General features: G+C 39.5%; 1 protein-coding gene across 2 annotated transcripts in view; it reads left to right on the forward strand.

Annotated features, from left to right (window-relative positions):
* LOC139131239 (kinase D-interacting substrate of 220 kDa B-like) overlaps window positions 1–10,913 on the forward strand; it is a 134,227-nt gene extending 123,314 nt beyond the window's left edge. For both annotated transcript variants that reach the window (XM_070697220.1, XM_070697219.1), the window contains exons 22-23: window positions 6,243–6,475; window positions 7,052–10,913. In XM_070697220.1, the coding sequence (XP_070553321.1) occupies window positions 6,243–6,475; window positions 7,052–9,550 (2,732 nt within the window). In that variant the 3' untranslated portion in view covers window positions 9,551–10,913. The remainder of the gene's footprint in view (window positions 1–6,242; window positions 6,476–7,051) is intronic.
* The last annotated feature ends 1,699 nt before the right edge of the window (window positions 10,914–12,612 follow it).

The following is a 12,612-nucleotide window of genomic DNA, read 5'->3' on the forward strand; positions in this document are numbered from 1 at the left end:
CCCTTCACACGGTGACATCACTTAAACAGCCTCTTGAAGGGCGGTGTCAAGACTTAAATTGTGAAAAGTGTCAAAATTGATAAGCCTCCAGAAATGTTAGTCCCTATTGACACGGCGCAGATGGAGTGCGACTTTCTCTGCAGGCTTGTGTACTGGGTCAACACCATCATGCCCGGGAGGAAGTATTGTATCATTGATTGGCTGACTGTAATAGTAGTCAGTCCAATACTGTCAATACCTGACTCTATGAATATTTTCCTTTGCCATATATCTTGACTCATTGCTCGGACCTAAACACAAACTACAGATCCATTATATGGACATTTTGTGTTCAACTTCTGTATTAAAATGGTCACAATTTTCCAGTGTGCTGGGTCATAGTTTTGTTGTTGCATTAACAGTCATTTGAGTATATATTTTATTGGTTGCAGATGGTGGAAATCATTTAAATCTTGTTAATATACTGTACCGTATCTTTACTTACATCATTGTGCGTTTTGTATGGCAATACTTAATTTTTTGGCTCAAAGCACAGCATTTTAAAACTAAACTTTAGGTTTCAAATTGATACCAAGAATGTTCGAAAATATTTCACTAGACAGGCCAGAACATAATGTCATTATTATTCATGAAATTGCTACACCAAAGAATTGCTGGTCATTAGTCTGCCTGAACGATGCATAATCTAGTACAGGTATGTGTATTTGCATCAAAATGCAAATGTTGAATGTAATTTTAGCATCTGTTCATGTATCTATGGAAATCACACAGGTGGGAGCTTTCACATCATAATCAGATCTACAGTACTGAAATAGCGTACTTATCGATCAATCACAAAGTTCACGTCCAGAAAAAAGTTAAAGATTCAATTTTAAATTTCCAATGTCCAGTTGATATCATTTACGTCTACACATGTATTTTGTTGGTTGCAATAAACAAGTGAACATGTACCACAACTAAAAAACTGATCTCTTGTCATGTGAGGAACCGTACAGGCATATTACAGGGAAGACAGTATATGATACTTCACAGCAATATTAGACATGTCTCGGAAAGTAAAGATATAAGTTGGGGAGAATACTAAAGCAGGTATGGACTAAGACTTACCAAGACTTTGTGTAGGTCCAAAAGTCCTTGAGCAAATAAGGCTAAGGAAGCTTGTCGTTCAATTTAAAAAAGTAAGTGGTATTGTTAATTTGGCTTATTTGTTTTCAAAAGCAGATTTGACACAACAAAACATCGCAAATTACTTTTCAGAAAAGGGCTATAGTAATAATTTTTGCAAAAGATATGAGGACTGACCAGAGGCTATAAGCAGTTTCTGTTGGTTTTATTCATCCACTAACTGCCTACATGAATCTATTAGTACAAATCTTTCTTCCACAAATAAGAAGCCATTTCATGGCTGACCTATCATCCTCTGTCTTATCGTGGGTAATGAAGCAAGCAAACAACAAACAAACCAATCATGATTAGCATCACATACATTATTGAATAGAGGTTTAGGAGTTAACCATGTTAATGTTTTTAAATAATGCCTTCAGGAATTCTGTGACATGATCTGTTGTGCACCTACTCTAAAAATGAATTTGAGCCTGTAAAATATTTCAGCTTTTCAATGGAACTTTAAGCGTGAGAGAAATCCAGTGCAAGTTGCATACTTCAGGGCCATACTTTGGCTGTATTTGTTTGAAATCCCAGCGTGTTCTGCTTCAGTTTTTGTCCAATGCAACATCCAAGGTTTGTCGAACAATATCATATTCTTTGGTACGAGTAGTTCTTAAAGTAGGGAATGTGGTTACAGGTAGTGATGTGTGAGATAAAACTCACCAAAGAGTGAGTAGACCTCGAATGCGACTAATAACATGCATAACCATTGAAGCATCAATAAAAACAGCCAGCATATTTCTTTTGATTTTTTCCTTCACTATGAATTCTATAAAGCGGATCATGTACAGAGATAAGTAACAGCACACGCGCTGGTCTTGAACACGCATTTAAGATTTCTAAAAATCCTTGAAGCCTTTCTATAAAGTGGAATTGGCGGATCCTTTCAAGGGAGGTGTCGGATCTTGCTTTAATCTGGAAGGAAGATGAGTCAATATGTGCTGATATTACAAAAAGTCTCTTCTTCAGCGGCGAAACCATCAGACTAGCGTGCTCAGCTTGAGATGATATGATAGGCTGCAGTGATGAGGTAGATTTGACAATGACAGGTGTTGAAAGGACAAAGATAGCAAGTCCTTTCAGTTTGCTTTGAGGTTCTTCTGCAATCTTGAGACTTTGAAAAAAATGAGAGGAGTTTTTTCCAGGGAAGCCTCTCCCCCCACCCCCACCCCCACCCCTCAATGCTTCTAGATCTTAGGTGTCTTTTTGATGAGAAGGAAAGTCACCATAAGATGAATCCCATTCTGTTCTCTTTGCAAATTATGTGAGCTTATCTCAATCTTAGAGTCGTGTGAAATCATGAAGTTGTAGTACCTGCACATGTGTGATCTTCTTGAAAATAGTGAAAAAGAAGAAATATTTGGTGTGTTCAAATCTTCGTGAAACTTTCATCTGAATGTGTCGACTGATTAATGGGTCAGTATGATATTTCTCAGGAATCACTGACTGACTTGAAGCATTCAGTTGTTGCACCCAAACTTGTATATGCTCTCATTTTTGGACAACTTTTTCAACTTTCAGACTTTCAGTTTAACACACCATTTGCCAATACTCTTGCTCATGCACTTTATATGAATACTTTTTAGTATTCCAAGCATAAAGACGCACAAAGTAGCACTGATAACAACTGGTTTATATGTTCCTGTGGGAAAATACACAATATTTCACTTTTAAAAAAGAATCGTAGCAGTTTTATCCACAAACCCAGAGAGAGTTAGAAACCAGATCATTCTGTTGTCATGCTAATGATTTCATTTGTACGTTGAGACGAGTATTTCCACTGATGCACGAACAACTATCCAAAATAACCTAAAAAGTGAGATTGTGTGTTGGTTTTTTTTGGAATCCAAGGAGGCAAGGGAAATGCTGATTGCTGTTTAATATTCATTTTACATTTAGTCTCTCATTCTGTATCATTTCCGTGCAGGTAATAGCATTTCCAGAATCAATTCATTTTGTTCTGCAAGAAAAAAAAGTCTATACAAGACTTGAAGCTGACTTTGGGTGATTGCGATAGGGGGGCTTTATATTTGAACCATTCTGGGATCCAGTGGAGCGAACAATAAAGATGAGAAGGGATTTCACCCAGAAATTACTCTGAAATGATGAAAAGCCCGAGTTAAATCTACTCTTGAATGAACACACCGAGCTTTTTGACAAAATATCCTGCACTACTTGAGCCTTAGAAAATTGTCATGGGAGAAGTCGTCGTGATAGTTCAGGAGGACAGCACAGATTGTACCGCGGCTGAGAGATCCTTTCAAATTTCATGGAAAAAACTACGCGGTGTGGGGGTTTATGAATCACACCAAAGTGTCTTTTCATGATGCCGTGAATCGAACTGGAAAGCGTCGGTAGCATGAAGTTGATGTCATCAAGTTACATGAACCAGGGTGCTCTTCATAATCTTCCACCTTGGAGCGAATCCAATGATTTTTATCAAATGCATATTGCAAAATTAGTCATAGTGTGGCAAATTGTTTTTTCATCCATTTGCATAGTTGATTTCGCAGTGCAGGTTTTGTACTTCTCCTCAACTTCTACCTCTTTTTGAAAATTTTCATGAATAGTTTCCTCATTCTTGAGAGTGGAGTCTATTGTCTGCTTTTCTATCAGGATTGAGAAAATCATTCTCTAATGTATCCCATAGTTTCTGTAAAACCTGCGTCAAAGATCTATTAACTAATCAGTATTTTTTAGTTCTGTCTGTCCAAATATGAAATATTAAAAGATAAGGAATTCCGTTTATGAGAAAATTCAGCCTGTCTCCCACAGAAAATGTATAATTGTAATCTGAAATTTAGAATTATAAGAAAAGGTTGTTAATTTATTTATCTAAAGGTTTGATTGACATGTGAATTATTACTCAGGACAAAATAATGTTACACCATGTAGGAAATTTTCTGACATAGTATCGTAATCCAGTCTTGTTTTGCTCCCTGTGGCTAATTTCTCTGATCAGACTTATTTTTCAGTATCAAAATTCTAGCCCAGAGTCTGTTCACGAGAAAAATGCCACATGTCTGTTTTTGTCTGTAGCGGTGTATCCTAAGGAAAATGCATATTCATATGTTGGTAATCAATATGCAAATTTGATGATAATGACTAGTTGTCAATATTGAATATTAATGTTCCTGAAAGGTACTCGATTTACCGGTAGTGGTATACTGGAATGATTCACACGAGATGAGACAGGGAATACCATATGGTTACAGAAATCTGGCCATTTAAATTGATAAGTGTACAAGTATTTGCATGGATGGAGATACAATTGCTCTGATTACCATTTCTAATAATTTGCCGGTTAACTAAGACTGTCAGTTCACCGAAACATTTCTTTGAACAAAATGTACAGACGAATAGATCAGCATAATGTATGGCATGTCTTAATAAGTAATCCAGTTGATTAGGGTACAAAATGAGATCCGACGGGAGTCTGTTTAGTTTATTACTCTCCCTTATGCATCAGTTGCAAACTTAGGTATCTGATGACCTTTATGCTCTCTAAGAGATAAAGCCAAATGCAAAGAAAATACAGAATACCAGATCAGTTTGTGTCGATACAACTCTCACAGGATTTGTGTGCTCAGTTCGTAACCTATGACCTTTCCAGGTGGTGACTAGCATTTTCCCTTTAACATCCAGATCATCTGTACGTGTGTTTTTGAAAACAATGTTTATCCCGCTGTACCTGATATCAACAGAAAGTGCCTCATCAACAAGAGAGTCCTGTCAATTTTGTTTTGCTTAGTTTCATTCATTAGTTTTGAATGAAAACTCCCAATAGCTTGCAAATATCAGCTGGCAAAGATTTTTGAAGGTGACCATGAGTATTGTTGACAGTGGTGTGCCCAATCCTTCTGACAGACATTTCAACATTAGAATCAAGCTTTTCTCTGCGTATTCACTTCTTATTTTCAACCTTCAAGTCTTCTTGCTTTTATTATTAAAGATTTGATTTGTGTTTAACATTGACTGGAATGACTGTGGCAATGTCAAAGTTACATTGATTGACAGTCAGGCACTTCACTTGTCTAACAGTCAATTTTATCACGTGAAGTTGGGGCTCAAGTGTGTAATTTAGGCATCATTTTCGATTCAGAGTCCTTCAAGAATTCAATGGTATGTTACATCTGCGGCATACTTCTGTCTGTAATATGTTCATGGCTGTAGCCACAGAATAGAAATCATTGATCTGGTGAATGCAGTTTGTGCCAGCAAAAAATCAATCCAATATTTTCCAATCCATGATACTTTGTTGAGTGATTATCACATTGACATCTTTCTTTAAACTTCCATCGATATATTTACCTCTGATTTCAATTATTGCAAGTTTACTGTCTGCGCCGGTATGTGTGCTCATATGCGTGAATGTCCATGTGTGCATTAGTCTGCACAGTGTGTTTGTATATGTACGTCACTGCTTGTCCTTCCGTCTTCTCGTCTGACACTGTCACTTGTAAATGTGCATCTATGTGCAGTAATGACAAACTCACTGGGTATTAATAGTCTTTCACAAGACAAGAAATATAAGCATGTCGATATGAATTGATCAAACAGAAAACAAACCAATATTGTGCCACAGTCTATCCATCACCCTGAAATTGCTGCATATCGGCTCTGTTTTGTTAACCTCAGTAGCATTTGGAACAAGCAATGCGAGTTGATTGGTTCAATTTGTGTGTTTAGTACACACAGTCTGATGCCCAGATGAGATAACAAGAGATCTCTATCGTAACTGCTGTAATGATGCAAAACCAGACATAAAAGCCTTCTCGTTTCAAAGTTAATATCTACAAGGGCTGATAAAGAACGATCAAAACACACCATATTAAGAATTGACAGTAATCTCTCTCATGTATACCATGTTTTATCAGGCGCCTGTCTGGGATGTCAATCCTGGAACACGGAATATCTTTCCGTGTAATTCTTAGGTATTAGCTTTCCATTGCATTGATCGTACTTATTCAAGGCCATTACCTATAATGTAAATTTTGCATTTAAACTAAGAAAGAAAACCATGTTCTCTTTTGTGATAGTGAATACCTATCTTTGAATTCTCTTCACTCTTTCAGATTTGCATCAGTCCCACGATGGCAGCGTGCTGCTCACCAATCCTTACACACCAGGGGGAGGTGGAGGGGGAGGAGGCGGTGGAGGTGGCGGTGGTGGAGGGGTTTCCAACGTCGTCTCCCCGCGCAGTTCCTGGTATGGTGGTGCCTACAGTAATAATTTCACCCGTGGTGGATGGAAGAGGATGAGCTTTCCCGGGCCAGGAGGTGCTCATTTGAGTGGATACACTCCCCAGGTAAGGAAGTATTACAAACTAACTGAGCCATTTTGTGTACTCTCATGCGTCAAAAAATAGAAAAATTTTGTGTTCTACTGATGTCAGTGTTTTTCATGTTTGTTTTATACCAAAGAACAGTGGGAGAAGGTTCTGTTTGAATTGGCGAGGATTTTAAAAAAATGGTTCATTTTAGTTTTTCCCATTTGACATCCACAAAAATACAAGAAACAAAGAGATTTCATGGTTTATATTTCAATACACCATTCTTTCACCAATTAAAATAACTAAATATGCCAGAAAAAAGTAAATACACCAGAATGAATGTGTTTACCTTGTTTTTACAAATGTGTTATGTACATGTTTTTGCACAAAGTATAGTTCCTTGCAACAACAAAATTATCCAGCAAGTTTTTATGCAGCCACTGACATGGAAAATCTATTTCTTTGAAAGTCATACAGGTTGTAAGTTGGGAACATTTTATGATTCTGGAAAGGAAAGGATTACGAAAGGAAACACAAAAACCTGAGACAAAATCATCACAATGTTTCCAGATAAAAGTAAATCATAATGGTGTGTTTTGTTTTCTTTTGTAGCAACCACTTATAGGCAATGAGCTGTTAAGCCCGACTAGTGATGGGGGATCTGACGGAATGGCCATCAAAGACGTTTGTGACCGCCTGCTGTCGCTAGAAGGCATTGATCAACATATGATACCCAAGTACCAGGCCAAGGTTGCTGAGAATAATATTAATGGACATGTCTTGCTGCAGTGTGATCTAGATGAGCTGAAAAAGGTGCTCGGAATGACTTTCGGAGATTGGCAGCTCTTTCGTGCCATGGTTATGCGATTGAGAGAACAGGAGACGATGCGATGTGGCGATTTCTGTGACGGAAACATGATGACGACGGCCCCAACTCTGCCAGAGATGGAAGAGATGGACGACAGCCATCTGAGAGTTCCAGGCCCTGACAGTTTTCTTAATCTCAGCTACGAGGAGCTCAGACACATCAGTGGACTCTCTGCCAACACGGCTGTTGCCAGGGCATCCCCAAAGCTGGACGAGTCGCCGACGGCCAATCATCCAGACGGACCTTTCAATCAGAGTCATGGTATACACGGGGGTCATCCCTTGGACAACACCAGCGGTCAACATCTCCACCATGTCAACGTACAGGTGGAGAAACTCCAGTGTAAGACCATACCAGGAAAGGTGAATCACAAAGACGACGGCAAAAAGAAAAATTCTGGAAAGTCTGTAGTCGTCAAGGGCCTCTCCGACGAATCGGAAACCTTGGAGCTCAACACCTTTGCCGTGCACAATGATGCACAAGCAAGTGCCAAAGACTCACTGGTTGCAAAGCAGACAAAAGAAGACAAGTCCCTTGAAAGTCCAGCAGAGAAGGACACAAAGAAATATGACCTTGAGTTGCAGTCTGATCCTTCAACGAGCAGAGGCAGAGGTCGAGGCAAGAAGCTGAGTGGTAAGCCCAGCAACACGCAGTACACTATGTCATACATCAGTGACTTTTCCAGCGCAGAAAGCCTTCAGAATATCCAAGACAGGTCGGATTTCCCCAGTCAGTTCACCGACGACAAAAATAGTGCCGAGTTTCTCAAAGAGCTGCAGAAACTCAAAAGCAAGCTGTCTTTCAGTCAAGAGAGTCTGACAAAGAAAGGGGAGGATGCCGACAACGAAATGTCTCCGCTGTTGACGCCGGTCGAAAGCCGGAAGAACAAGTCCAAGTCAAAAAACCGACCCAAGTTCACCAGAAGCAAAGAGAGTTTGGACATCGATGTGGATGAAGATATCCCATTGATTGATGGAGACGAAGGCAACAGCTATGAGCTGAGACAAGAACAGGAGGAGGAACACGGCGATGTCAACGGTCTCACCAACAGAAGAGATACGCTGGCAGAGGACTTAGGCTGCGAGGAACTACATATCAGCGAAAGTGATGTTCCAGAAAATAGCGATAACGACTTCACGGTAGAAGGTGCGTCTGCCACAGCCAAACTGCTGGCAGATGATAAACAGTACTCCACTGCTGAAAGGAAAGGCAGGGAAGTTGACAAACTGTTCAAATTCCTGGATAGTAGCCAGGAGAGTATTCCGGGCAGTAGGCACACGGAAAGCCGCGTGTCTGCGAGCTCCAGGGGATCCAACGGACATGATGGTCGCAACAGTACCGACTCAAATCAAGCTGTAAGAAATGATATTTCTGATATTGTTGAGGACATGGATGAGAAATTTGGGGCGTCCAGGGACAGAAGCAGCAGCGTGGATGCCACCATAGGATCCAGCAGTGAGAGAAGAAGTTCAGTAGGAAGCAGTATTCCACAGAATCCGTCACAGGATGAATTGGAAAACGAGGAACCACCCGGTAGATACGGAACAAAGAAAATCCTGCAGTCTGCATCAGTGAGGAGCGAGTCGCCCAGGACAAATGGCATGGCGTCGCAGGAGCCATCCAAAGAAGCAGCCAGCATTGCCAGGGACGTGAGTTCAGCACCCACGTCACCGTCGCATGTTGAGGCCATTGAAAGGAGAAAACTTTACAACTCAAAGCAATCACAATCCGTGCAAGGTTTCCCGGGTGAACAAGAGGCTGCAGCTGAAGCTAAACGCCGACCTCCTCTCAGAAGAAGTGCCTCGGCTTCGAATCCGTACCGCCACTCTGACACATCAGCAATGTCGATATGGGGCTCGCAGCGTCCGCGACTCAAGACTCTCGAGGAGAGCTTTGAAGAGTACATAAGCGTCACTACAGCCGGCAAGAAGAAAGAACGCATCAAGGAAAGGCTGACCACCGGCACACAACCATTCTACCTGTTCAACACCCCGTTCTGGAACAACGAGACCACGCCCCTCACAGCTCCCGGCAGTTCTGGAACCCGTGCACGAGACAATCCCAAGCGTAGGTCTGCACCGCCGGGCACGCATTCCCACTCGCTGGCATTGTCCATGCACGACTGGTACATTGAAGCAAAACCCTGCTCCCCAGAGGACAAGGAAATTGAGAAAATCACTTCCCAAATGACAAGCACGCCCTCAACGAAGGAAGATCCTCCTCGTCAAGAAACACCATGCTAGTCTTAGCTGATAAAATGCATGTGACACTACACTTCTTGCACGACTTAAAAGACCAATTTCTATAGTCCTCTGTGATGGGCCTTTGATCTTTTAACTTTTTCTGCACGTTTCACATTGACAACTTGTTTCTTTGTCACTGTAAGATCTTTTTTCGCTATGTGTTGCACCTCACACAGGCATATCTGTAGTTCAGTGTCCAATAACTAGAAAAAAATGCTATGCATGGCCCATGCATTATTTGATTTAGATCGTATTTTTGTGTTTTCTTTCTAACTTTGTTGATGGGATGCGTTTAAGGGGTAATTTTAAGGAAGAGAACTTTAATTCACCATTTTTTGCAAGTGTATTTTAATTTTATAGATCGAACTGTCTATGTGGGTGGATGTACTGGTTTTGTTTCCCACATGAAATAGATGGTATATTGCACGTTAGAAGGCAGCGCAAAAAATAGTTGAGTTCACCGGAATGAAGGGGTTTGCAAATCCACTTGATATTTGTGGTCTTTGGACTTGTGTCAACACCAGTCCAGCAGCCTAGTGTATATTATTTATCACACAAATGCATTTGGTATTCAATATGTCAGCACGTCAGACTAGCAGAACAGCAAGTTTGCTGGTCAGAGCAAAATAACCCAGTCCTGGACATTATTCTTCTTAATTTGCATACCTCTGTTGATTTGCATACCTCTGTTGATTTGCATACCTCTGTTTATAGCCAATGGCACTCAAAGTTTAAGCTCTGTAAAAAAAGCATTCATAACAATGATGCTTGTGCTTTTAATTAAGCCCCATTAGCTGTATCTTTTGGCATTTTTATTACCGAAAATATACCATCCGATCTTTTTGGAGATGTGGTGGATTCCCATTATCACATATTGTCATTGAAAATGTCTCTTAGTCAATCCTTGGTAATGGATTTTGGTCGCCACAGATTTCTCATCCATGTCCTCATGGTTGATTAAATAAGGCACTTGTATATTTTCGATGGCAATATTTGAGTTAATACTTGAAAATTTACTCTTTGAAAATCTGAGTTTGCGTTAATCACCAATGTGTAAAAAATGTTCTGTGGTCACACTTGAAACTCTGGTTAAGCATTTACACATTGTTGCATTTGATTTCAAACCATCTTTTCAAAAAAAGCGCAAAGAGATACAGCTATTGGGACTTTAAGGTCTACTGGTATAGTGATATCCCGCATTTGACCATGACAGTCTGCGTAATGCCAATTTTGTTGACTTCATGCCATGTGATTAAGTCTCATATATTTTTCTCTGCACTGACACCCATATGCTGTTTGACCGGACAACTTGTGATGAAAGAAACCTAAGTTTTATTCTCTCATACCACAACATGTGTTCAACCAAAGGAAAAATACGAAAAAAAAGAGAAAAATGGAGAATAAATCTAATGTCCACTTATTAATGTATAATGTCCATGATTCAATCAGGCAGGCAATTAACATGTCCCATAATTTGACCCAATCCAATGTTAAAATTTTGCACAGTGTTCCTGTTTTGGGAGTTTGGACAAATCATGGCTTTCTCATCAACCATTCCATTGACCAATGTTCAATTTTCCAATTAAAAGTGTCATGTGTTACCCACAACTGTCATGGTGAAATGCACGTCACCACAGCTTAGAGCAGACACAGCTCTCCCTCAGACAATATGGCTGCCAAGTGTTGATTGATGATCAGAGGAATCTCAACATCCTTTGTCTTCTAGAGGTCAAGGTTCTGTTTCTACCAGAATGGCTGGGGGTAAAAAAAAACATAACATGCTGAAAAGTATAGAGGAAAAGAGTTCACAAATATTCAACTAGGTTTTGCATATTAATCGTTGTACAATTTCCCTCGTCACTGTCATCATTGAGCGGAAGTCTAAAAAATGTGTATCTGTTTTGTCAAGACAGCATATCTGATCTTCTGTGAAGTATTATCGCCTTCGTATCAGGAGAGATGTCAGATCTACGTGATCAAATTTGTTCATGAATGGAAATAATTCATTTTTTATCTCTGTTAAATTGATGCATTTATCACATTGTTATTTTTCCATCAGCCACAGATGGTGGTGATGAGGGATATTAAAGAGGAGACGTTGAATTGGTGTCCTTCGAAAGAATGGACACCTGTGCGATGATGAACGGATTGAACGAGCAAATTATCCGCAAAATGAGGAAAGGAAGCTGTCATTTATTTACAATTTCTGTGTTCAAAGCTCGATCTTTTCAGTACTTGAACAAGCTCTATTGTTGTATGACGCTAGAACACTGAAAGTGTTAGCAGCTTTTCATAATGTGTGTATGATAGCAAACTTAGAGTATAGCAGTTGAGAATTTGGAAAAGCAGTTTAAAACATGATTGACACTGGTATTTTACGTTTCACTCATATCAGTCATTACCAATAATTCCAATAGCTATTTACGATAGGCGTGTGAGAATTTTGCGTTGCCCTGGTGATTATGTTGTAATTTTTGTTTTTTCGCAAATATTTTAAGGCACCTTTTTTGTGGGATAGAAAAAGAGCATGTACATAATTAAAAAAAATCACACAGTGTGAAATATTTGCTTTTACTGTGTATCTGTCTTTATTTTATGAAAAAAAAAATGTCATTTCCAGAAGGCAAGTCCCTCTGAAATCTATACAGTCTAAAGATCTTCTTGATGGAATCATCTTGGAGTTTCAAAATCTTTGAGATGACGGTTACTACTTTAGATAAAATTTCTATCAAAGAAGTTACATGCTACCATGAGAACTTTAAATGTTTTACCACTGTACCGTAGTATGGCACAGTGAAGCTGCCACCATTCTCATTGTATCAGATGAGTTTTCTAAACCATGAGGTATTATAGATTGTGTTTGGCCCCATTTTTTTTGTGTTTTGTCAAGTTTGGCAATATTTCTTTCTGTAATTCTGCACACAGATTAAAAAAACTACCAGATATCATCTCGTCAAACAGAAATGTACTGTTATTTGAAATTACATGAAATTATGTTGTGTTCTATCAGGTATACTGTGTTTTCATACTGATTGTCCGATGTAACTTTCAACAAACGTCAA

This window comes from Ptychodera flava, chromosome 4 (genome assembly GCF_041260155.1).
Source record: "Ptychodera flava strain L36383 chromosome 4, AS_Pfla_20210202, whole genome shotgun sequence".
Lineage (NCBI taxonomy): Eukaryota > Metazoa > Hemichordata > Enteropneusta > Ptychoderidae > Ptychodera > Ptychodera flava.